This window comes from Thamnophis elegans, chromosome Z, assembly GCF_009769535.1.
Source record: "Thamnophis elegans isolate rThaEle1 chromosome Z, rThaEle1.pri, whole genome shotgun sequence".
NCBI lineage: Eukaryota > Metazoa > Chordata > Lepidosauria > Squamata > Colubridae > Thamnophis > Thamnophis elegans.
Window position 1 is genome coordinate 101,336,110 of NC_045558.1, and position 26,620 is coordinate 101,362,729.

At 38.5% G+C, this 26,620-nt stretch overlaps 2 protein-coding genes across 3 annotated transcripts in view; one reads left to right on the plus strand and one right to left on the minus strand.

Annotated features, from left to right (window-relative positions):
- The window catches only part of TBX21 (T-box transcription factor 21), a 55,682-nt gene extending 43,573 nt beyond the window's left edge, over positions 1-12,109 (plus strand). Inside the window, exons 2-6 of the mRNA XM_032234671.1 lie at positions 1,681-1,835; positions 5,944-6,065; positions 6,194-6,352; positions 7,791-7,852; positions 8,359-12,109. Of these exons, the coding sequence (XP_032090562.1) occupies positions 1,681-1,835; positions 5,944-6,065; positions 6,194-6,352; positions 7,791-7,852; positions 8,359-9,028 (1,168 nt within the window). The 3' untranslated portion in view covers positions 9,029-12,109. The remainder of the gene's footprint in view (positions 1-1,680; positions 1,836-5,943; positions 6,066-6,193; positions 6,353-7,790; positions 7,853-8,358) is intronic.
- A 2,983-nt stretch (positions 12,110-15,092) lies between these two features.
- OSBPL7 (oxysterol binding protein like 7) overlaps positions 15,093-26,620 on the minus strand; it is a 47,554-nt gene continuing 36,026 nt past the window's right edge. For both annotated transcript variants that reach the window (XM_032235714.1, XM_032235713.1), the window contains exons 16-23: positions 26,296-26,433; positions 24,211-24,274; positions 23,670-23,748; positions 23,422-23,566; positions 22,432-22,576; positions 19,873-19,999; positions 19,359-19,481; positions 15,093-17,667 (exon numbers count right to left, since the gene is read on the minus strand). In XM_032235714.1, coding sequence (XP_032091605.1) covers positions 17,559-17,667; positions 19,359-19,481; positions 19,873-19,999; positions 22,432-22,576; positions 23,422-23,566; positions 23,670-23,748; positions 24,211-24,274; positions 26,296-26,433 — 930 coding nt within the window. In that variant the 3' untranslated portion in view covers positions 15,093-17,558. The remainder of the gene's footprint in view (positions 17,668-19,358; positions 19,482-19,872; positions 20,000-22,431; positions 22,577-23,421; positions 23,567-23,669; positions 23,749-24,210; positions 24,275-26,295; positions 26,434-26,620) is intronic.

The following is a 26,620-nucleotide window of genomic DNA, read 5'->3' on the forward strand; positions in this document are numbered from 1 at the left end:
TGTTGGAATTAGGTGAACCAATTGTGAATGGCTAGAAATTATCCATTGGGAAGTAAACAAACCTTCTTAGGGCTGAATGCAGCCATTGAAGAAGCTGGAAAATGTATTGTATATTCACGACCACCAGCAAGAACAGATGGGAAGCAAAGGATTATTTTGATTCAGGATGAAAATTTATCTCTTTCCTCTTCCTTTCTTTCTTTGGAAGAAATACTTCTAACACAGTGATGGAGAACTTATGACACATGTGTCAAAAGTGACATGCCACAATGTTTTGGATGACATCAGCATTCACCAATATCTGACAACAACTATTCTTGAAAATACACTTTGGAGGCTATGGAGGCTATATAAGAATTGGTGTGTTTCTGCATGACCTCCAGGGCCTTCAAAAATCACATGAGAATAGAGCATTTTTGGGTGTTTTGAAGTGCATGTAGAAGCTAAAGAAGAGCATTCTTTAAAGCTTTTTCAAGAATGAAGACCTTGTATGACCCAGAGCAGCCTTTGACAGACCATGGGAGCCAATTGCACTTTGGACAGCAACACAAAGTAGCATTTTTGAGGGTGAGTAGTAGTGCTAGGGCTGAAGTTTGAGGCCAAGGCTACTTCTCAGGTTCAGTATCAACATTGCTGCTGCTACTGTTCAAGGTGGCTTAAATGTGGAAGGAGATAAATAATTGTTTCTCTTTAGTTTGGGAAGGAGGGTTAGTTGGGGGTGGGTGACATGCCGCAGAGTCAGGTTAGACATTTGCTTAATTTTTGATATGCCAAGCTCAAATGATTTGCCCTTATTGTCCTAACCAATCAACGAAAGATTAATTTTATATTTAAGCATTGAACCATAAACATTTCTATGTTCAATAATGTTGTTGTTTAATGATGAGACAAGATACTTTGTTTATCAGCCAGCTTGAGACAGAATCTAATATTCATTAGGATGAAAGGAAGTGATTGGTCCAAGATCACCCATCTAGTTTCCATGATCCAGGGAGGACTAAAGCTAGGTCTTCCCACTTCTAGTCAAGCTCCTTAATCACTATGTCATACTTATTTTCTTATGTTTATTGGAGTATATCTGAATGAATATTAAGAAATATTTGATTGATTGATTGATTGATTGATTGATCCAAATTATATCCCGCCTTTCTACAGTAGCCTTTTTCATGCAAAAGATAGATAGTATGTCATATGTGTTCTGATCTGGTCAGCTTTTTCCAATATAGACACAAAGACATAAATCAGGAGAAACATCTATACTAATAAGAAACTCTAAAATGCAAAGTTATTCAACATTGTGTGTGTGTGCGCACGTGCGCATGCATGCGTGCGCGTGTGTAATATGTAAACAATATGTAAACTACCTGTGGGTACATAGTTGGAAAGTAAGAATTTGGTGGGAATGCATATTATATTAATTATTTTGCACAATTAAGATTTCAAATGGCAATAGGGTCAAGCAAGGATTGTATCACTTTGTAATTACTTTCTAATAATAAATAATACACAAAGAAAATTGAAGTTTGCCATAACATTTTCTTAAAAATTGTGCCTTACTTGACCACAGGCATATCTCAGCATACAAGCAGAGAACAAACTGAGTTTGTGGAAAATATGTAAAGTGATAGCCTACCTTTCTTTTCTCTCTTCCCCAATCCTTCTTTCTACCTCACCAATTAGGAGGATGTTTCCATTTCTGAGTTTCAACATCAGCGGGCTGGATCCTGTGGCTCATTATAGCATCCATGTGAATGTTGGGTTAGTGGATCAGCACCACTGGCGATACCAAGGAGGGAAATGGGTTCAATGCGGCAAGGCCGAGGGAAACATGCCAGGTATAACTAGAGAAATCATCTCTTTCTTCATTGTGTCTTCTCTCTCTTTCAGAGCAATAAAATTCCAGTCAGGATTCTAGTACAGCAAACATTTAAACAAATCTTTTAAGTGTATTTGCATGAACTACTATTTTGTTTTCTTTTTTTAAAGGAGTAATTTACCACCTTAAATTAAATCTAGTTTAGCCCCATACTATAAAATGAATAATAAAAAATCAGCAATAAAAATATGTGCTTCCCATCCTCAGGCTTCTACCACTATTGGACTCATTCTCCGGCATCTATAGCAGCATGAATGAGGAGAAGGTCCATGATAGTTTAAGCTTCTAGATAACATATTCTATCCAATCCAAGATAATAAAATAATAAAATAAATGCATGAATTTGCATGAATCTGAATGCTTTCTTATTGTGGGCATGCAGCATTTCAGATTGGGGGGGGGGGAATGCTTTGTAACACATGGTGGTGCTCCTGAATTCTCCAATGGCTACTCTTAATAATATTCCTTTCCCCAGGAATATGCAGTTATTATAGAGATGATCAAGCATGTTCCCAAGCACTCATTCTTTTCAACATCACACAGCCCTATTTCTTACACTTATTATTTCTTCACATACAGTATTCAGAATTCATTTTTGGTTCAATTCAGTCATGAATCTTCTATTTTGTATATAGGAATTCATAGATTTAAAATATTTATCTGTTGCTTTTCTACAAAGACTTCCCAAAACATTTACAGGTAAACCTCAACCATAACGAAGACTGGAATTTCTGTCATATATCATGACAATCATAAATTGAGGCACCTAAGCACGACCAACCTGATTTTATGACATTTTTGTGGCAATCGTTAAGTGAACATTACACTAATGTGGTTGTTGTTAAATGAAACCCACTGTCTGCAAGTTGTCATTGTCACACATTGGAAATAAATGCTGGTTTCCAGCAAAAAACACTGTAAATCACAATCATATGGCCGTAGGATACTCTAAACAGCCATAAATGCGGGCTGGTTGTTGAGCATCTAAAAAGTGATCATGTGAGTGTGTCTACATGTTTGCATGTGGGGAGGCATTGGAACTTTGAATCCAGGTTATAAGTACCTTTTGGGGGGTCTGCTGTAACTTTAAATAGGTGCTAAGCAATGGGTCATAAGTTGAGGCCTACTGTACCCTATCATTAGGCATTAATAAATAACAATGAAATGAACCTGATGATGATGTCAGGAATGCACAGAGGTATTACACCAGTGGTCCCCAACCTTTCCTGCTTGATGGACCATCAGGAAAGGGTAGGGGATGGTTCTCTATGAGGGGCAAATGCGTGCAGGGACGCTTGCACAAATGGAACATCATACATTCGTGACTCATGGAAGAGGAGCTGCACGCAGAAACATATGCTTGTCCACCGCTTTCACAACCCGTTCTGAAAGGGCTGTGGCCCAGTAGTGGCCTGCGGCCTCAGGGATTGGAGACCCCTATATTAAGCGATTCCTCAGATACTTAAAAAAATGGTTCTTCTTATTACACTCTAAAGGAATAATATTTAATTGTCCAAAATAAGTAGTCAGGAGTGCTATCCAAGTTGGAAAATAGTATTTTAGATGGACTCTGAGGATCCTCAAAGGGATTTTAAAAAAAATTAAGATCTTAGATGGAAATTAGGATTTTGGAGGAAGCCCTATAAGGAAGCAGTTATTTCCTGTTTCCAATCAATGAGACTAATGAGACATCCTGATATGGCTAAAACAGCTTCAAAGGCAAGTGCTAAGTATCAGTTACTATCATTTGGGGTAAACTGAAATATTAGAGCTCTTTTTAAAAAAAGAAAGCAAAGCAAAGCAAAGCTAGAAACTTTGAATCTAGAAAAATATTTTAAAGAAAATTTAAATGGCCGCTCAACTCACCCTCAGTAACTCCGAGCAGCTCGCAACTAAAATATTTAAAATGTTTCTTTCACCCCATAATACCTGCCCAATCAGTAGACCCCCTTTTCCATCTCCTCAATGACAGAAGCTGCAATTGTTCAGAAGATCTCTATGAAACCATTCCATTTTCCTGCTGGCTTAGAACTTACCTGGAATGCTAAGGTGGAAGAAAATGGCTTTGAATCTTAACTGGAATCCTTATTTATATAATTGATTATTTTTTTAAAAAAAAACTGTACTATTAATACTAGTCCAAATATCATAAAATTATTTTAGCAGATAATTTGTAAATAAAATCATCACGTGGGATAGATGTTATTTAAAATTCTCAGATTCAAATTGGAAAGTGAAAAAAAAAATCCTATCATTGTTGCTATTCCACCATCCCAGTTGCATTTTCAAATATTACCCCAGTTTCAAGAACCATTGCTCCATCTGCTGCCAGAGATGAGAAATGGCACTGTAATAATTAAAAACCTGTTAACAAAACGTTACTACATCTTTAAATTTTTTTTATCCCACTTTTATTATTCTTATAAACAATTCAAGGTGACAAAAGTACATAATTAATTCCTCTTTCTATTCATGAAGACTATTCCTATTCCTACAGACCACACAAAATTTATTATATGAAATAATAAATTAAAGCTGTATCTGAGCATGCGCAAAGTGTGTTTCCACTGCTATGAAGTAAACTACTATAAACTACTGCTATAAAGCCCACTTCTACAAAGTAAACTACATGACCTGATTGTTCAGTGGATTTGAAATTTAGAGATTAAGAATGTAAAATAGAACGAACTAGGAATCCCAAAATTCTTCTGCTCATCAGATTGTCCATTGACTCCTAAATGTTTACTATATAGAAATAATTTATTAAATATTACTTTAGTAATACAGATAGTCCTTGACATACAATCATTCATTTAGTAACTGACAATGGCACTGGAAAAATGTCAATTGTGACCAGTATTTCCATTTACAACTACTGCAGCATCCCCATTATCAAAGTTTGGATGCTTAACAGATATTTACAACAATTGTAGCCAACTGGCATTGTTATATGATCATCATTTTGTGACTTTCTCGGTCAACTTCCAACAAGCAAAGTCAATGTGGGAAGCCAGATTCACTTAACCACCATATTATTCACTTCAGTATAGCAGTGATTCATTTAACAGCCATGGGTCATAAAAGGTCATAAAATCAGGCACAACTCACTTAACAACTGCTTTGCTTAGCAAGTTCTGCTCCCAGTTATGGTCCTAAGTCAAGAACTAGCTGTACTACACATTACAGTAAAGGATAACAACAACAGCAGCAATAATTTCATTAAAAGTAAGTAATTTTTAAAACATGAAAAACATTTTAATGTTGATATCATTAATGGAAAGTTGCATTTGACAAGCATCAACAAGAGCACGGATATATAGTTAGAAATTGGTGAATTTTAGTTATAAGTCTTCTTCTTCTTCCGGGTTTGGACTGTTCCCATTCACCACCAGCCATTGATCAATCCTTGGATAATCCAATCAATCTTGGTGCGGGTCAATATTGACCACTTTTGACATAGTTTTGCACATTTAGGAACCATTCTTATCCTAATTGTTTGCACAACAGGTATTAGAGCTTTAACATCTTGATTTCAAAATATAATGCTTTACCTTAAAAATTATAATCCCTGGCTATGTTGCAAAATGAGTTGGGTTTAGGGTAATCTCTGTTTATTAGAATCCCCTTGGCCCAAGAAGCTGACTAAAAATGTAAAGAAAATGGCATATTTATGGGATTTCACACTCTGGGTTATCCTATTTGTAGGTAGGATCATAGTTCTAAATACAATACAATACAATAGTAGAGTTGGAAGGGACCTTGGAGGTCTTCTAGTCCAACCCCCTGCCTAGGCAGGAAAACCTACACCATTTCAGACAATCCTGTAATCTATATATGCCTGTTCTCCTCACTCCACCCACATCAAAACAGTATTCACATCATATAAATATCATACTTCCTGCTAAAAAATTGGGAACTGTCATTTCAGGCACAGACCAAGCAAAACTTAGCAAGAATAGTTGGTCTGAAGTGGCTTCAAGTGAGTTTATTTACTTAAGAGTTTAGTATGTGCTTTCTCCATACTTAAATTGCAAGATACTTAACTGTAAATGCCATCCTTCTGGCAGGGAATCGGACATACATACACCCAGATTCTCCCAACACTGGAGCTCATTGGATGCGACAGGAAATTTCCTTTGGGAAACTGAAACTCACCAACAATAAAGGAGCATCAAACAATATCACCCAGGTAATGGGGTTCCTGAATCTGGCTTTTATCCATCCCATTAACTTTGCTATTTAAAAAAATTCAGGATTGTTATTGGGGTGGAACTCACAGATCATGTATGAATGAATTGTGTCTTGTGTATTTGGCAGATGATTGTACTGCAGTCTTTACACAAGTATCAGCCTCACCTGCATGTTACTGAGGCCAAGCAGGGCGAAGTGGACGAGGTGCATCCCTCAATCTGCACTCAAACCTTTACTTTTCCAGAAACCCAGTTCATCGCAGTTACTGCGTACCAAAATGCTGATGTAAGTTTATATGAGAAGTGGAATTGCCTCCTTTTACTCTTCATATGGCAGAAGGGTAAGAAGGTGGTGGCAAAATATTTATTTGCCTGTTTGTGGTATTTCTATCACGCTAATCCTATAAAACCTCATACACTCCTGGCTTCTCACCCCCATTTAATCTTCATGGTATTTCTGTGAAGGATTTTAGGCGTGTACATGGAAATGGGGTCATTTGTATCTACTTCATTTAGCAACCAGAATTGGGACCAGCAAATTGGTCATTGAGCAAAGCAATTGCTAAGTGAAATTGCAATAGAGCTTATGATCTTACTAAAGTTTTCCTTTGCTTCAAAGCTCGTAAAAGGGAGGTGTTGCAAAATTTACTTTTTCATTAGCTTCATCACTGCAAACAATTGCTAAATGAGAGAGCCACTAAATGAGGTTATTATATTGAGTGCCATGACTTAGCTAGGATTTGAACCTGGATCCCTCTGGTCAGTCTAATCTTCTAACCACCACATCACAGACTGGTTCAGGGAACTTAATAGTTAAAGTAGTTTAGTTAGGGAAAGTTATTTTTTAACTATCATCCTGTTAATAAATATCCTCTTGGCAAGAACACATCAGCTAATTTAGAAAAGAAAAAGACAAGAGTGTTTACAGGCAAAGAATTAAAATTCCCTGAAGTAATACAAGGATCATCATGACATAGCATGCAATAGTTATTTATTTTTGACACCATTGTTCCCATCATTATATAGTGGATTTTGGATAATACATATAACATGGTAAAATAAGTTCCTGCGGATTTTACTCCATTATACATTGCCACCTATAGAGGGCAATGTTCACCTCCATTTCAAGGCCATTGAGCTAGCTCTGTCTGAAGTAGTCAAGTGGCCAGCATGAAGTCACAGAATGCTGTTATCTTCCCACTCAAGTGATACCTATTTATCTACTCACATTTATATGATTTTGAACTGCTAGGTTGGGCAGGAGCTGGGACAGAGTCAGGAACACATCCCACCGTGTGACTCTCAGGTCTCAAAGCTGCCAGCTTTCCAGCTGACAAGCCCAGTGCCTTAACCACTGAGCCACTGTGTCACCCCACCAGAGCCAAAATAATACTAATTGTAATTGTAATAGTAATAATAGTAATAGTAGTAAACTCAGGATCTTGGAAAGCATTTGATAAGTAGATACAAATGCCAAATCCAGTCTAAACATCTGGTTAACTATATTACAAACAACAGCAACAACAACAACAATAGAGCAGATGAGATAGCTAAACTCATTTCTTTTTGATATTATGATACAAATCTTATCTTATATCTCATATCATCTTATTATATTATAATATGATTAATATTACAATACATTACTATATTATATTACATGATATTATAATGATAATAAAATTTATAGTTACTATCACTTTTTCCTTGGTTTTTTTTTCTAGATCACTCAGCTGAAAATAGATCATAATCCTTTTGCTAAAGGCTTCCGTGACAATTTTGATACGTAAGTCTATTGCATTTTCTTTCAATTTCTTAATGTATTCATTAACATTTCATGACCTCTTGTATTCTATTTGACCATAACACCTTCTGCCTCCTCTAGGTGTGTTACCACTTTAATCATTGCATAGAAATGTTTAACTATGCCAAATTGTAATTTGATATGGTTTCTTAATTGCACAGTAATTAGTATATTAGATGGGTTGAAGTGGGGAGTTAGCAAACAAAAATAGCAGTGGATAATCTGGTATTCTCCAGAGATCTGAAGATATAGCAACCATAATCCTTGATTATTAATTTATGCTATCTGGAATGCATGGGAACTGTATGTGGAGGACAGCCAACTGTCCATCCTAGAGCAGGACAAACAGGTACCATGACTTGAAATATGTTTTCAATCCAATCTAGTGTCCAAGAATGATTGTCTTTCCTAACTATCTGGTGCAGATTCCTTGTCTCACGCCCATTTGCTGTTTTTTTTTCTTCTCTTCATTCTCCACCCTTTGCCAGGATGTATACCACAACCGAGGGAGAGCGCACAACCCCATCTCCACCCAGTGTGACCAGCTGCCAGCAGCTCCTGTCAGGCAGCCGGTTCCAGCCTTTCTTGCATGACCAGTTTTCACTGCCCCAGAGCCGCTTCTTCAATCGGGAATGTGTCCCACTCCCTCTGCCACCCAAGGATCCTCCCCACTGGTATTTTGCTTCACAACAGCCTCCCCCTGCTCCCCTGGAATATGGTGCCTATGAGGGAGACTTCCGAGGGAACAAATTTATGCCCTATGGGGTAAAGCCATTTGCTCTCCAGCCTGCTTCCCATTCCTCCTTGCCCTACTATCAGGACCACCCATTTGGTCCTCCTCCTGCATGGAGTTCGCCACCTCAGTACCACCATCCCAAGCCCAACCCAGGGGCCCTGAGCTGGTTCCGGCCCATGCGGGATTTGCAGGCCTTGCCTGCTGGAGAGGAGAAAGGGAAGGACAATGAGGGCTGGGCTGAACCAGGCTCAGTGAAGTCTGCAGATTCTTCAGACTCTGGCTTATACGAAGCTGAGTGTAAGCGTCGCAGAGTGTCTCCATATGTCTCAAGTGCCGAAAGCTCCCCACCTCTCCGCAATGGGGAGCTCTATGACAAAGAAGGTGGTGGGGACAGTGGTTATTATGGGTTCTATGGCAACTAAGAGAAGTCAGAGAGATTTAATAGCAAAAGATGGGGGGGGGGGTTCTGCAGAGGTAAGCTCATGTCAGAGGTTCCCTATAATATGCATCTCTTTGTGGGGAATAGTCCACTCCTCCATGGGCAGTGCCAAAAGTATCGCTAAATCATAGAATGAGGTTCTTTGTAATCACACTTCTTTATTCTACAGTTTCCAGGTGGTAGTCTTCTGGTGTTAAACATGCATTCATTGCGACATTTGTGGATCTAAGTGATGCAAGCTTTCATGGTGAGCCCAGATCTTGGCTCTTGGATTCCCTTATATTCATGTATAAGAGCTTTTGCTTGTGTGTGGCAAATGACAAGGACAGAAATACTCCAGTAGAAATGCATCAACGCAACACATCTGCAGGCTCTCTTCACATACTGTAGCTATTTTCAATTTTGCTTCCAAGCTCTGCCATTCCTGCATATTGTTGAGCAATGAGAAACAATTTTATCTTCTTAAATGCATTGAAATGTTTAGCAAATATTAATATGTGAAATTCAACATGGAGAGATCTGATAAACTCACACATGTGCACAAATACTTCTTAATTCTGAAGTGCATGCCATAATGCTACACATCAGCTTGCTGGTTTCAGTTGTTCTAATCTACTAGAGATTGGAGCAGCAAAGTAGGTCCCAGTGTAAATATCACCTGCTGAATTGGAAACCATGAGCATAACTAAGCTATGCATCTGTCTGATGATGCGATCTCTCTGCAGCGTTTGCTTTAAAAGAGATATGCATTTTGTGCCTTTGAATGAGTACAAACAGACCTCTTCTGTTCTTGCACAGCTAGTAACATATCAATGTCTTTATCATAACCAAATTTAGGACAAAGTAATTACTTTACACGCCAGTCTCTACCTATCTATCCATCTTAAAATCCCCACAATCCATTAACATATCATTGGGATTATTGTGGATAGAAAAACTGATTTAAAATTATGGCAAGCAATTTGGAATTTGGAAAAATGTTTTTGGTACAAAACAAAAATGTACTATTCCTGCATTTTATTTCAATTCTGCATGCTTGCTTTCAAAATCAAGGTTCTTTTTGGTCCAGCCTACCCAGGGATTGGTAACTTCAAGTGTCTTTTTGACAGAGCTCAGCAAATACATCTGATCACATACAGATATGCTGTGTTCTCATTGCTTTGCGTTCACTTGGATGGGTGCTTGAATTAAAGAAGTGAGCCATTTATGCAATATAAGAAAGGAGGAAATGTACCCCCCACACAAACAGAGGATGATATAGATTCACAAATTCATATAGAACAAATTTGGCAACCAATACAAATAGAAGCAATATATCATATTATACTGGGGAAAACTTCAACCAGTGCATCTGTGGGTCAATCTGCTATATACAAAGATTTTGTTATTGTTTGGCAATTTTAATTTCCTTGTTATCCCTTTGACAATTTTTTTTTAAAAAAAATCTTTTAACTAGAGTTTAGTTGTACTTCCTTTCAAACAGAAGAGGATAAGATTGCAGTAACAGCCTACATATGCAAAAACCATAGGTTACAGTAATAATTTCCTCATTGTTGTCAAGGAACACTATCTCTCTAATTATGAACTAGAAATAACAAAACTTGTTTTGTGGCAAAAACCAACCAACCAACCAACCCTAAATCAAGAGTAGCACAAGCTTATTCCACTTAATAATTCACTGCATCAACTCTTTAGTCATGTAAAGAAATCAGAAATTTAGCCAGTTCTGGGATTCATAACTCAGTTGTAAGACAAAACCTATACAGGTATGCAAATATGTATTTTCTGCTATGCATACTTGGGCAGTATGGACAATGCTGAAGTTCTTTGGGACTCTGGGACTGTTTAAACCATAATGTCAAAGAAAATGATTCTGTACTATGACTCTTCTAAATATCCTAGCACAATGCCTGGACTGCAGCCCATTCAGAACCAGGCTACTCAAGAGGTTGGCAAGGACCCATGCGTGCAGCTCCACTCACACAAGTAGCAGATGATTGCACTCACGTGTGAAGCTCCATTTGTGCGAGCGGCAGGTACATGTGCTCCCCTCTCCCACTGCCTGCATTGGGCAACCAAGCCAGAAAGTTTGGGGACCACTGACCAAGAAGCAAAGTATTGCTGGTAAAAAGTCATGCACCATGAATTCCTTTCTAATGGGCAGATGTGACCATCTGAATTCTAAAGAATTGAACAAGTTGTTCGTAGGTCTCCTACATTGTAAATACTTGCTGCCATTTTTGCTTGCTATCTTAGGTCCCAGTTCACAGATTTCAACCACAGAGAAGGGTGAAGGCCAGATGTAATCAGCATTCAGGGATAGGTTTCCCAAGGAACCTTCCTACTCCTCTCTTCTAACAATTGGTGGTGCAGGCAAAGGGAGAAAAAAATTACCTCTTGTTGTATGCAAAATCAGGATTAAACATATCAAAATTTTGGGTGAATTCTGTAGCATTTGCCATAATTTTCAGGGATATGCAACACACATATCCTTCAATTTAGAATATTTTCCAAAGCCAAAGGCAAAAAATGTTGTCAACCCTCAGGCCATTGTCCTACACATGGTGTCCCCCTCCACTGAATCCTTTTAAATGTTGAAAAATATCCCAGTGGGTTGGCCCACATAAAATAATTAGCTTTATGGACAATGGGCAGAGGCAGAGATAGGTTGTATTTTTATATTTCAACCTGTTCCTTTAGAAAGATTTCCCCTCCCCAACAAATCTTGCTAGTAATTTATAAGCCCTGATCCTGGAAACACTTGATGGTCGTTTGGTAATTTAATTATGCTAGACAATCAAAAGTGACACTCCCCTTTTAAAGTCTCTTGTTGGCCCACTAACTTCTACTGAATCACCTTGGGACAGTGGTGGCGGTCAGATTCAGCTGTTTACACTCTTAAAAGATAACAAAAAAGATGTAGATGTAAAAGAGAAAATGATCTTTGTGGTGTTTTGAAGTTCTCTTTTCTAATTTTATTTTTCAGGACAACAAAAATCTTTATGGTTGCAAATATTTATTGAAAGTAGTGTACAGGCTCTGTGAGATTTGTTTTTGGGCTTAAGAATTTCTTTAAATAAAACTGTCGCACATTGGAGTGTGTACCATGTGAACTTGTGTGTAAGTTTTTCATTCCTTGGGGCGCCATCATGATAGTAATTCTATACACATATAGTGTTGGCCATATCCTCACTGAAACAGAAGTGATCACAGCAACCCACCTTGCAGAGAAGTGGGGCTCAGCCCCACTAATGGAAGAGTTTGAGCCACATAGCATACTATCTTGCCCAATGAATGTTGCTCCTCTGAGTTGTCTTGGACCACTATTGGTTGGTAATAAAATTCACCGATTCTACCTGATCTGCTTCTGAACATGTGCTCATGTGTCTGCACATGCATGGGCCATAATGTCCTTCAGACAGCAAAATATCTGAAAGCAGTTGTGGTTCAGGGATGGCATTCAAATCACCACATAGATGGTATTCTGCTGGGATGCTGTGGGCATTTTCAAGAGATATGATTTCAAAAATGAGCCTGTAGGTCTTTCAGAGGCCATAAGATGACTTCAGTTCTTGGAGACCTCACAGATTCAGGCAGTGTCTTCACAACAAAACTAAAGTGATCTCATATTTCTTCTATTTGAATCAGGAATAATTGTATCATGAGGAATCCTTTTATATTATGTGTAGCTCTCTTTCTCAGCAGTCTGGGGATGGGGGTAAGGATAAAATCTTTGACATGATCATGTGAGTCTATAAATATGGCTTACATGACCATGAATTTCCCTCCATTCGATATGCTTGTTTACAGTAAATGGAGAAAGAGGTCATAGAGCATAATGAAGCCATAAACAAATCATACATTAGACTAAAATATGGATGCTTACTCTGTGCTGCATGACTTATAAATGGCCCTCAATGAATTAGGCCATTAGGAGGAGATCCTAGATCAGAACTCTCCATCAATATAGCAGTAGACTTATATACCGCTTCATAGGCCTTTCAGGCCTCTCTAAGCGGTTTACAGAGAGTCAGCATATTGCCCCCAACAATCTGGGTCCTCATTTTACCCACCTCGGAAGGATGGAAGGCTGAGTCAACCCTGAGCCGGTGAGATTTGAACCGCTGACCTGCTGATCTAGCAGTAGCCTGCAGTGCTGCATTTAACCACTGCGCCACCTTGGCTCTAGGTTCAAATAGGCTGTGGTTCAAATATGGTGCCCTATCACCATCCCCTGTAGGTCAAAATCATAACTGATCATTAAATAGTCCATGAAATCAATGAAGGTGCTGGAATTAAAATGCTGGGATTAAATTTAATAATACTGGACGGGATGAGATAAGTGGGCAGACTCTGCATCAAAAGTATTTTTTCTTTTAGGTCCATGGGTTCTAGTGGTGGATTTGCAGTGGGGTACAGTGATTGGGTTTGCACATTACTACATTAGACTAAAATCAGTTGAGTGACTTAATATGTTTGAAGAATCCAGCCAGTCTTACCATGTTATGCGAACTAGGACACCACGTTGAGCCATATTGTAGTTTGTTGAGCAGAGGATAAGGTACTTTTCAGCACACCCAACCATTTGATTTTTCTGATCTTGGGGAATGTTAGTAAATGAAAATAGTCTCATAGCAACTAAGAGACTGGGCCACTGATAAGCAAATGCTGGGTTTCACTATAATAACATTAGGGATTCATCAATTTCCTCATGCAAACTATTTCTCCAGGCCTAGTACAGTTCTTATTTCCTGCTACATGAAGATAAAAATATTAGATTATTTTTCTAGATCAGTGGTTCCCAAACTTGGCAACTTTAAGACTTGTGGACTTCAACTCCCAGAATTCTCCAGCCAGCAGTTTGGGAACCACTGTCCTAGATTAAAGTACTGAGGAAAAATACAATTATTTCCCAATCTGTCAAAATACATCTAAAGGATATCAATTCTAATGTCTGTGTAGGACTATTCCCGCAAAATCGATATCAGAGGACTTGCCTCCAAAGTAAGATTTGTAGTTAGAAGGTAGAGACTAAAATAATTTCAAGAGCTGTATCACCATCACAGCTAGATATCACAGCTCTGCTCAGAAAAATTGGTACTGAGCCTAAAGGAATACTAACAACATTCTAAGCACTTTGATAATTTCTACTGCCCTTCTAATAGTTGCTGAATTATTATCCATCTTTTGTAATTAAGTGACCGGAGATGAGTAATAGAAATTGGAATCCAACGACTTCTGGAGAGAACAGTTTCACTGCCCCTGTTGTTATAAATACTAGGATTGTGAAAAATATTTAAAAGATAGTCATGTCTTTTACAAGGCTGCCTTGTAGAAACTGCTCCTAACTGTACTGTACATGTGCGGCTCAGTCAATTCACTGATTGTCCTAGTACACACTCACAAAACGAAGAAATTTCAAAGCAGCCATGAAAGTCTTTTAAAAGTCACGGCCACTTTAACAATCCTTAAAAAAATGTATTATGTTTCCAGTGTGTTCTGAATCACCACCTTCAAATTATTTATATTGAGATAGTCCACTACTTACAACTGATCACTTAATGAGTCTTTGAAGTTACGATGGACCTTCCAAAATCCATTTTCTAAATTATGATGGTTGCACACACACAACCACACAATCATGTGATTGCATTTTGGGCACATGGCAACCAGATCACCTTTATTGGCTGTTTGCCGTATCCTGCGGTCATGGAACCATGATATGTAATTTTTTTTGCTCATTTCTGGTATTTACTTCTGTTTTCTGGCCAAAATTGCCCATTGGGAAAAATGAATTCACTTAATGACCATAGTGCTTCTTTAACAATCATCATAAAAATGGCTATAACTTTGAATCCAGTCATATGTTGCCTCAATTTATGATCGTAATCCTGGGCTCAACTATGGTTTTAAGTCAAGTTCTTCTACCTGTAAAATGAAAGATTGCTAAGTACCTATTGCTTTAAATTGATATTCACAAGAGACATATATCAGAAAGACTTAGAAAATAAACATCTCGGATTTTAAAAATGACTTCGCCACACTAGAACTTTCCAAACTCTTTTTAATTAGACATGCCATTGATTGTTCAAGCTACAGTACAAGGACATAGGCCAATTAAGTTGAACATAAAAGATGGAGTAGAAACTTAGGACCGGACCTGCCGGAAGAGGCAAATGAAAGCAGGTTGACCTGCACTTGGGAAAGACAAAACATTAAAGACACTCAAGCACACAGAGAGGGACAGACTCACAGAGAGGACATCTACTCAACTGTGTATGGTTGAATTTTTTAAGTGCAGGTCACAGGGAAAACAACATTCTTCCCTGCATGCAGCAGTCATCACATTGTATCAAATAGCAAAATAAATGGATCCAAATTGAACCCTACAAGCTAAAAGAACTTCTTGGCCCCCAATGTAATATGGGAATCTCATGAAAATAAATTCTTCCAGGTCGTTTCATATAAGCTTAGTGTAAGACTCAACACAATTTTACCCAAACACACCAATCCACAATATCTCACAGCAAATTTGGAAGTCAAAGTATTTTCCAGGAATTCAGTGAGTGATGTCACCCCTTTCAGAAACACATAAATGTTATGCTGGGCTAATAAAGCCAAGTGAGGTGTCCAAGTTGTACCAGGAGACACTGATCAGCACAGTGTTTGATACTGTACAACCCACAGTGCTAGCAACAAAGCCTTCCTTCCTAAGGATCTGTGATGAAAGACTCAGTTTAACACCAAAGAAGAAATATAAAGCTATGTAAACTTTTGGCTGTTCTGCCCTGCCTGCAATTTTCCAGTAATGTTCTAGAGAGCAGTGCAACGTTGGAGGTACAATTTTTTAAATGCTGAGAAAGCTCTGATAAATTTATATAAAGTATAAGATCACAGGAGACGGTCCTGGGACCACAGCCTGGCACAGGTCAAATATATTAGCATCATAAACATGGGTAATAATTTCCAGTCACCTGCTTTCCCCATGTGTGGAGTGCTTTGGAATAGGGAATGGGGAATAAAACAAAGAATGCAAAAACTAAAGAAATAATTGTGAGAGCCTGAGTAAAGTGAGCTAGATCCTAAAATGAATAGTGGTCCCATCCAGTGCTCAATGAAGTGTAGAACTGTCAAGTATCCAGCAGTCTCATATGTATGACTGCTGGGCTGTTATATGATGACTTCAAAACCAGGTGGGTACAGGCACAGATCTTTTCCTTCCTCCTTTGATCTGTCCATTAGAAGGTCAGGTGCCCAGAATTCACACCATCCTACACTCTTGCTATGTTTTGCTTTATTTTGCTTCCACAGGAGAAAACCAAAACACACCTGTTTCCTCTCTAACCACTCTATCAACCAGCCTATACTTGCTTTCAATTTTCATAATGTCCTATGTCTGTCATAAGAGGTCTTTCCACCCTTCTTCACTAGTACAATCACACTCTGCCCTGAGCTACAAGAGCTATTAGAGGAATCCACACTCTTTCACTTGAGAGTATTAAAATCTCTCCTCCACAGGCCTACATTTTAATTATTGCTTCAAATGCTAAGGAAACATAGCGGAGCAGAAGGGAAACCTATTTCGTGCTAAGGAGGAAGAAAGGAAGATAAACCACACAAAACAGTGGGATAAGTAAGGGATGTGGGGAAAGCCCAAGAGATGCTTTCTTACAGCATTCTGCCTAGAAAGATTCTGGTTTTGCCCCGACAGAGGTACCACATAGCAAAAATCTGGCATTTGAGGATGGAGGAAATATCACTCCAACTGATGTCAAATTTCCACTAATGCCTTAAGAAGAGCTCTCTTCAGATGGTTGTCGCAAATCCAATTTGCTTCCAGAAGTTGAACTTCTAACGTAATTGGGCCATACTTCATCAAAGCTACACTGCTTGAGACAGCATCCAACTCGTTTCAAAGAAATGTGGTGTACATTTTTTAAAAAAAGCCTGTATGAAAACAGTCACCCCAGAAGATCACTGCTAGTAGCCCAAAGACCCAAATCTTCATGCCCCTAACTCCTTTGTGCAAACAATTGCTCCAATGCCTCCCACCCCAGGATAACATCATCCAGCGTACATTGCTGTTGGGTGTTGCTGTTACTTGAACAAAAGGCAAGCTTTGAATATAAAATCTCCTATTTATACATGTTTTGGAGCAATCTAATTGACTAGCCTTTTCACTTGTTCTGCTCATCAAGTTCCAAGTGAGATTAAAGTGCTTCCTATTGCCAACTTCACGTGTGACAATTCAAAGGTCCACCAATGTCTGCCTAACCAGCAGGCAGACGTGCAAGCATGGCAGATGGACATGGGTTGTCTTTCTTAAGAGTGCTGCTTTGGAAGTGAATAGCACAACATCTAAGAGACAGTGTCCCCTTCCTTCATAAGCTGCTGGTATTCCAGGGTTACATGCCTTGATCACTTTGTGCTTATCCAGCAAGAGACCCTTGCTGTCTATTCCCCCACTTTGGGAGATGGTGGGAAGGCACCGCCGCTCTTGCAAATGCTAGCAGCTACCACAAGACTGCACTGTCCATATTGCTGAATCCTGGCTCTGTCCTCAGCTTCCAGTAGGTATTGTTGCTTACCCAAGATTCCTTGCCATTGCCATCCACTTGCCTCCTGTTAGGAAAAAAAGGGGAGAAACCCATCAGCAATTAGGCTTGGAAAAAGGAGAATCTTTAATACAGGAATGGGAAATTTTATAACACCAACTTATGTTTCTGCTGCAGAAACATAAGTTGCTCATCTCCAGACAACAAGTCCAGTCCAGAGTGAAGAATGCTGTGAATGACAATCCAGCCACTTCTAAAGGCCACACAGTCTCCATTCGTATTTCTAAACTTTTTACATCCCCTCAGAACTAGAAAACTACAATGTTAACAAACTTTAACTCACCGTATATGTAGCTGATGTAAAAATAAAAAATAAAAACAAGATTACAACAGGAACTTCTGCTTAACCACAACTTACGTTTTTTAAGTACTGATCACATGTTTGAAAACCAATCTTTGCAGTTTTAAGGATCGGTTTATTTGCTTCTTTTTCACAATGAAAATTACAGTTTTCTGGATATTGAACTTTCTCCAGTATTAGACTGTGCAAGTACATAGTGAGTATGCAGAAGACAAACCAGTATTGTGGATTTCTTGGAATAATGGTAGCAGAGGTTTGCTTTACATATTTAATATTTGGGGCCTTCAGGCTTCAAATCATACTAAGGTATGCAAGGCCTTGATTTCAGGCTGCCTTTGCTTTATTTAGATAGGATTTGATTCTATCTCTAGTGCAATCTGTTATGTTTGTTGCCTTTATTTCTAGACAATTATTCTAGCCACACTTCTCTCCCTTACAAATATAATGCTGTTTTTGCATGCATCTGATGAAGTGATCTGCATGTTTTCATGCAATTGTAAATGTATTAGGGTTTTTTTTTGCATCATATATCCCTTATGTTTGCAGAGGAAGTTTGCAAACAAAACCTTTTAAAGCATTATGTCAGAACTATCCTTTCAGAGATGAAAAACATGTGGCTTGCCCCTGTGTCTTTGGAGGAGGGAAGGGAATGGGGGGAGGACTTTAAAGAGTGAAATAGATGTCCTAAGCTTGCAGATAACTACAGACACCACTCCATCTCCCCATTCACCCCCTTTCGAATCCTTCCAGAAAATCAGTTTGGCCAAACCTTCTTTGAAATGCAATTTTTGCTGTGATACATATAAAGTGGCCCTTGAGCCAATGGAATAAGGAACTGAACTCATTCCAGCACTAATGCAACTACATGTAATCCTCAACTTACAACTGGACACTTGATGACCATCTGAAGTTCTGATGGACCCCACCTGAAGGTTACTTATAATCCAGAATCGAAGTTCCAATAGTTGCCACCACCACCCCCGTCTGCTATCACACAACTGCACTTTAGGCAACTGGGCTGCGTTTATGGTCATTGTCAACATCCCAGGATCATATGACTGTGCTTTCTGAGTGTTGCTAAAAAACCCTATATTTACATTCAGCAAAACTGAATGTAAACATAGGAAGCCACTGGTTTGCTTAATGGCTGCAGATTTGCTTAATGACCATGGTGATTTCCTTTAACAACCACTGCAATAAAAGTTATAAAATCAGATTGGTCACATGACCGGCCCTTTTTACAACCATTACTAGTTCTGGTCTTGATGGACAAGCTCTACTATCGTCAAACGTTAAGTCCGGTTGTCATCATATTTAGTTTTTTGGAAGAAGAATAACAAAAAGTAGGTGCTACACATATGGCCAAGAAACCCAAAATAAAGCAAAAAAGGAAGCACCTGAAAAAGCGTGCCTGGTGGAAAATATTGTTATCATCCATCACACGACGCCGATCTCGTTGCAGCTGCTCAATCCGTCGTTTTTGAGACTCTGCAGCCTGCACATTTCCCTCTTCCAGATACCTGGAGGAAGCCACCAAATTTAGAGACATTGCTTTTAATTCACACAATATACAGGAGGCCAGGATTATCACACACCTTTAAAGTCACTCAAGGGCAGTTTTAATGTTCATTCTTACTTTGTTTGTGTATCCATTTTATAATTGATACTGGAAATTCTGTAACCGCCAGAAGGTAAATTACTTTGAATACCTTAGGTAGGATGATATTAATGCACACACACACACACACACACACACACACATATAAAATGTGTGTGTGTGTGTGTGGTGTGTGTGTGTGCGCACGCGTGTGTGCGTGCGTACATACATACATACATACATACACACACACACACAAACACATATATGGAAAAATAAAGGAAAATTTGTATCAATTTCTTCCTGGCCTTTACCGTTGGTCAGGCCTCAACCTTGTATCTGTAGATGGAAGGAGGCGTTTCAGCTCTGGAGTTAGTTCATTCAGCTCCAGCGCAAACTGAGTGAAGCCATAACTCTTCTCTTGGTCTCGAGGCATGAGATCTAGAAGGGAGAGGGGAAAAGGGGGGAGAGAGAGAGAGGGAGAGAGGGGTGAGGGAGGGAGAGATACCTGTTAACAATCTGTTAACAAACCTGTTATTAGCCATAATGTATTTATTCGGATAATGTTTCTCATATGGTGTGTGAATTCAATAGGAATAAAAAGATTTTGCTGCTGATTTTTTAATAAATATTCAGTAGTTCAAACACCAACAATTATGAAAAGCTTAAGTTTGGTTTATTTCATTTCTTAATAAATGTGTATTATTTCTCCTCTCTTGAAGGAACTAGAGACCAGTTAACTAGAGAATGGAATGCTCTCATTTATTCTACAACAGAGTGCCAGGCTCCTTGCTATCATCTGTTTATGGAAGATTTCAATGCAGGACTTGGTTCTAACAACAGTATTCCCTTTTTCTCCCCAATTTAAAGAAACCAAAGCTTTACTTTCTCCAACATGCTAGAAACCCAGAAGATCCTAAACTAAATGTTGTTTTATTTATACTATCTAGTGCGTCATTTTATCTCAATCATGGCTAACCAGGGCTCCACATTTTGAAAAGTTTGGAAAATACCAAGCTAGGGGGAAGGAAATGAGTGTTGCATCACAAACTCCGCCTCTTTTGTTCCTGCATTGTGATGTTGCACAAATGTACAGAGGAGGCAGAGCTTGGCTCATAATATGTTTTTGTTGTTTTCATGACATGCAAGATGGGAAGATCACTCTGCAGTGTTTGTGTACATACACTGTGTATTAACTTATCCTTATTATTTAGTAAATGAATAGACTGCCCATCTCATTCATATATATGGGAATATATATATGGGAAGCACATTTAAATAGAATAAAAACAGTGGAAAAACAACTACATGCCTTTTCTCTGCTTTCCCACTGCACTGTTTAAAAGCAATGATCTGAAAGCTGCACTCTGGGGAGGTCTCAGGTTCTAATTCTGTAATGCCAGAATTTCTGAAAACTAATAGTACTTGATTGTTCACTTTAGCTGTTTTATTCTGTCAAATTAACAACCAGACTTATGTTAACATGTTGGTCCCTAGCAACTATCAGACCAACTTCTAAAAAGTTATTTCAATTATTTTGAATTAATTACTTCCAATTATGTACCCGTGAAATCTATTCTTAGTTTCTGGCACATGATATATTAGTTATCTTAATGGAAAACCATTTTCCTGGAAAAACTGGAAGTTGAAGATATGCTGTGCCCAGAGCAAGCTAGTTTAGTAGGAGCACATCAACACTTGACTATTTTTTTTGTCTCAAACTAACAAGCAATTTAAGGCATTAGTATCCCCTGGCAAAGGTTTATATCAGTCCTTATGGATTTAAAGACTGCCTTTGATACTTTCCCAAAGGGAATTTCATGGCCTAAATTTAATACTGTTTCCACTGATAGAGAGATTAAGAGATTTAATCTGTCTTCATCTAGGGTCTACTTTAGAGTGTGATGTCAAAAAGAATATAATTTGACTAATCCCATGCTCGTCATAGAAGGGTTTGCAGGACTACTTTCTTGCTCCAAATCTGTTTAATTTGTATTTAAATGATTTGCTGGAGATTTGTTCATCCAATTTTCAATTATCCCCCACGGATGACATTGACATCTCAATGACAGCTATATACAGCTGATGTCACCTTTATTTTATTCACTGACCACTGAGGGGGGTAGGAAAATACTCCACACAGGATATATTGTATGCTGTGTAAAAGGGGGGGAGGGGATGAAAAACTCATAACATGAGAACATCAAATGATATAACATCTGTACTTATTGGACACCTATGTATAAAGGAGGATAGTAAATAGAATTTTTAAATGGACTTTAGTTCTCTAACTGATATGTTTCAAACAGGCTCCCGCAAGCTAGTGTACAGAATACGAACTAGTAACAAGGGGGAGGAAGTTGTCTCACTCAAAGCATATGCAAAGCAATACATTAGGGGAAAGAAAATCACAACATATCTGACAGATGCCCATCCCTGTTTAGCATTTCCCAACAAAGGAATGCTACACACTTCCAAATAATTGAAAAGATAAGCACATACAAATGCACACATGTGTATACTAGGTTTTGAGGTTACTTAAAAGATATATATTGAACATCTGATTACATTAAATGTAATTCATATTTAATTTTGTCATCCCCCCCCCCCACTTTCTGTTAATTTGGTTTATAAAACTACTAACACATTTAAGATCAGCTTCCCTGGATCTTACATTGTACAGATGGGCTGAAATTGCACATGCCTCACAAATTGTCACCTATGAAATCTGGGGATTCTGGAAACTGTTGGTGAAACCGATCTGGAGCTTGCTAAATTAGGTGAAACCTGGTCTATAAATAAACAAACAGTCCCATAAAAGCAGCTGATACTTTCCCAAAGGTCAGCACTCCTTAGAAGAATTTATTTCTTACTGGACTTCCAGAGGCACTTTCCAACAGGAGGCACACCACGATACAACCCTTCATGCCACTTCCCAAAAAGTCGATGGATAACCTTGCCATTATGGCTGTGAATGGCACCATGCACTTCATTAACCCCGGAGCCCCAGTAGCGTGCCTGCCAAAAAAAAGAAGAAGTTAAGGTAGGTAGGCTTCCTAACAGTTTTCTGTTCATCTGGTGGAAAGCCAAGATGTCTGGGGAGATACAATGAAGATGGAAAGAAAGAGACAAACCTGAGGTTCAAAAGGAGAGAAATGAAATACAAAAAGGGAAAGGATAAAGGTTGATGACTCCCAAAAAGAATATGAAAGATTAGATGAGTATGGAATGAAAGTATCACTATATTGATTAAGAATATCAGTCAAGAAATCAAAGGAGAAGGAAATAAGTACCACAAGTAAGCACTTGGCCTTATTTTCAGGGAGGTCTTATTACTTTTGAGGTACAGGAAGGGACAAGTGTGGTCACCTCATGGCTGCTGCGTTGCAATATTTTCGGGGAGGCTTGTTTTCAGAGGAGGGCTTATTTTAATGCATGTGCTCAAAAGCCCAATTGGGCTTATTATCCAGGGAGGTCTTATTTTCGGGGAAACAGGGTACCACAAACCAGGACAACAAAACACATGAAGATATATCAAGGCAGAAGGGGTATTTAAAATTCTACTTCAGAGGGAACAGGCCATAGCTCAGTGGCAGTGCACCTGATTTGTATCTAAGAGGGTCCAGGTTTAAATCACAGCGCTTTCAGATGAATCAATCTGAGGTTCCAGGGAACTGCTACTAGTGTGGCTGAAGACAATATTCAGCCAGATGGAACAACAATCTACTATAGCTTGATATTCAATAGCCTCAGAGTTGACATTCCTGAATTTAAAAACAGGATGAAGAACCAGAAAGAGGAGTTAAGTAGAGATCAAAGAAAAACAGGACATGGCAGAAGATCAGATCCATATTAGAACTCACTTTGCAGAAAGTAAGCTTGCAGTGGTATCTGCTGTCTCTTGTGTTTCGAATCAACACCTCACCGTAATGTTCAATCCAACGCTGGCCACTCAGGATATTGTGAATGCAAGAAGTCACCTTGTTCCATTCATAATGATCCCCAAATCTTTTGAAGAAAGAATAAAAATTATAAAAGGGTGTCAGAAGTGAGAGTATTGGGGGTGGGGGGGTCATCGAAAGGGATGGAACAAATAGGCTTTGTGACTCACCTGGGAAGCTGGACATTCACTGTACCAACTGGAATTATCTCAAGTGATTTACCCCAGAATTTATTTTTCCACTTCATGTCTAAACAAAACAAAATTCAAGGAAAAAGAAATGAAGTGTGAAGTCACAGTAACTATTACTTTAAGATTTACATCAAATTAAATTGGGGCATTTAGATTATTGCATTTGGGACTACAACTGAGGTTTACCAAACATGCTGGGACTAACAATCCAAAAATTCCCAATCAATTGTGGTTCCAACAAATCAGTTTTATACAGCTGTGTGATCAATGTGACAGTGTTCTGATGTTTTAGGTTACAACTCCCATCATATCTAATTAATCATGGAGATACCTCTAGGTGGATGTTATTTCCTATAAAATTAATCTTTTGGACTTTGTATAGCTCTAGTTCTAGGACAGAACCTGAGAAGTAATAATACTATTCTTTGTTTTGATCAAAAGAGCAGTCAATACTGTTTTCATTAGAACAAATTCCATCCATTTTCCCTGTTTTCCAACCGTGAATAGCTTTTTGCCTCACCTTGCCAGAAAATGAAATTTTCAGACTCTGCATGACAGGCAGAGATAGGGGGATGATGGCTCACCTGCAATTGGGGTGGGACAGACAAAAGAGGACAAAAAAGTCTAAATCATTGTGGCTATCTGAATCAACTTGATGTTGTTCATAAAGATATTTCAAAATTATGGCTTTTGTTTATAATTCTAAAATATTGAATAATTCTAAAATATTAAAATTCACAGAGCATTACAAACACTTTCACAAAATAGGTTGCTTGGAAGGAACATTCTTGCTTATTCTCAAAACCACTTCCATATTGCCCATGAATAGATATGAAAGACTAATTTGTTAGAAAGCAAATTGTTCCCTACTTCCCATTTAATATTTTTTTTCTTTCAAAGATTGTAGAAATAGTAACAGATGTCTCAAGGGACAGAGGTGTGCATTTGTTGACATACTGGCATACATGCTTATGCTCTGATTCTAATCTGCATTCCAAGTTGGCAAAAAAAATGGACAAGTAGATTTCATGCACTTTTTATCACTGCAGCAGTCTTTTGAATAGAATGTAATTGCCATCATTCCCAGATAACTTGAGGATTTGCAGATAATGGAAAGATTTGTTACAATTGCTTTATTGCATTTATTCCCCATTTTTTACATGAGGACTCAAGATAGCATACATATTCATTCATTCATTCGTTCTGTAATATCTTCATCAAAGATGACTAGAAAATGCAGAAGCCCATAAAGGCGAGATCCTGAAATATTCAAAAAATATTATTCCATTTGAAAACTAAATCACCAAAGATAAAATATTAAGCATGGTATGTTAAATACCTTCTACATAATTAGAATTTTTTTTAAAAAAGGTGATCAGAGAAAAGTAGCAGTCCATTACCACTGAGATTAACCATTCGGGATCACTGTTAGGAAAGATGGTCCAAATTATTATCCCTCATCAAAGGATTCCTCATGATGACAAGTGATAAGAAGACATGTGAATTTGGAAAAAGGCAGAAATCCAAGAGATTGAAGATGGAACTGTGGATACACTGGTGCCATTCTGGGGGTTCAGACACTGATTCATTATGGGTCATTTTCAATTTACTGGCATCTGTTATCTGAGGCAGCAAGCGGGGTAGAAATGATTAATGGCTTGTTAATTTTTCTTCTGGCTCAGTTCAAGTTCTCGAAGACACTGGTAGGAGAAGAACTCAACAGATGCACAATGTTCTCCATTACCACTTTTCTCCCAGTAAGACACCACAACTTGCAAATTTGTGTCTTAGGCAAATGTTCCTCTTTGGAAGAGGGGCCTTTCTTTCTCCCATGAATCAGCTGCCAAATCATTCCTCCTGATAATGCCAAGTTCCCTGCTATTCTGACTCAGAGATTAGAAATAAATTGTCCTTCAAGTTCACCCACACTCAACCATATTTCTCTCCCTATTAGTCTTGATTTCAAAAGCTGTAATTTTCCCCTCCTCCATTGTCATCCTATTCCTCATCCTACTCTACTCTAGAGAGGGAGGAAACCCATTATATTAGTGGGATTGATGAGGGGGAAAAAATCTCCATGTCCATTTTATACAATACTGTATTTCCCATATGTTTGGGCTGATATGTCTAATATCTAAAACTGGGACCATATAGGTAATTATCTCTGACCAAAGATGGTATAAAATAGCAGATCTTCCATTTCATAAGAGCAGGAAGTTTCTTCTAATGCACTGAGAAATTTTCAAGTCTGGAATCTATATTATATTCTCCCTCCTACCCCAAAATTATCCATGACTGCCACAATCTTACCCTGAGAATTCAGCAAAGAGAAGAATGCAAAATTTTCAGATAATCATGCATGAGATTTCAACCATCTTTAATTTTAACGAATTATTTTACATTCACAGTAGGAGTCAAAAGCACCATATTGCCAATCTTTTGGTAACGTTCAGCCAAATCTGCTTTCCTGTAAATTTCTATCTGTTGGCTGTAATCCTTTCCCACAGATCATTGGAAAAAAACTCTGATCCACCTTTTACGCGCAGCATAAAAGTCACTGGAAAACTTGTGATCCTGCCTGCGACAGCTGCTTACGCCCAATTACCTGTTCACTTAGGAAACGAAACCCCTTGTCGGGACGGACACACTCATATGTTTCTCCCAACACAGGGTTGAATGGCTTGCTGCCAGCACGGTAATAGGTAGAGGCATAGGCAGATACAGCAAAGGCAGCTATGCAGAGCTGTTAGAAAGAAGCAGAAAACATTAGGGATACCTGCAAGAAGTGATGGGTGGGGGGAGAGGGAGGGACCAGAATCAGCTAGGAATATACTTGGAGGTAAGGGAGGGCCCTAGGAAGTTTATTTTCTGCAGCTAACATCACAGAGGTTGATTTTCCAAACAGGCAGGAACATTCTTAAGACACATTC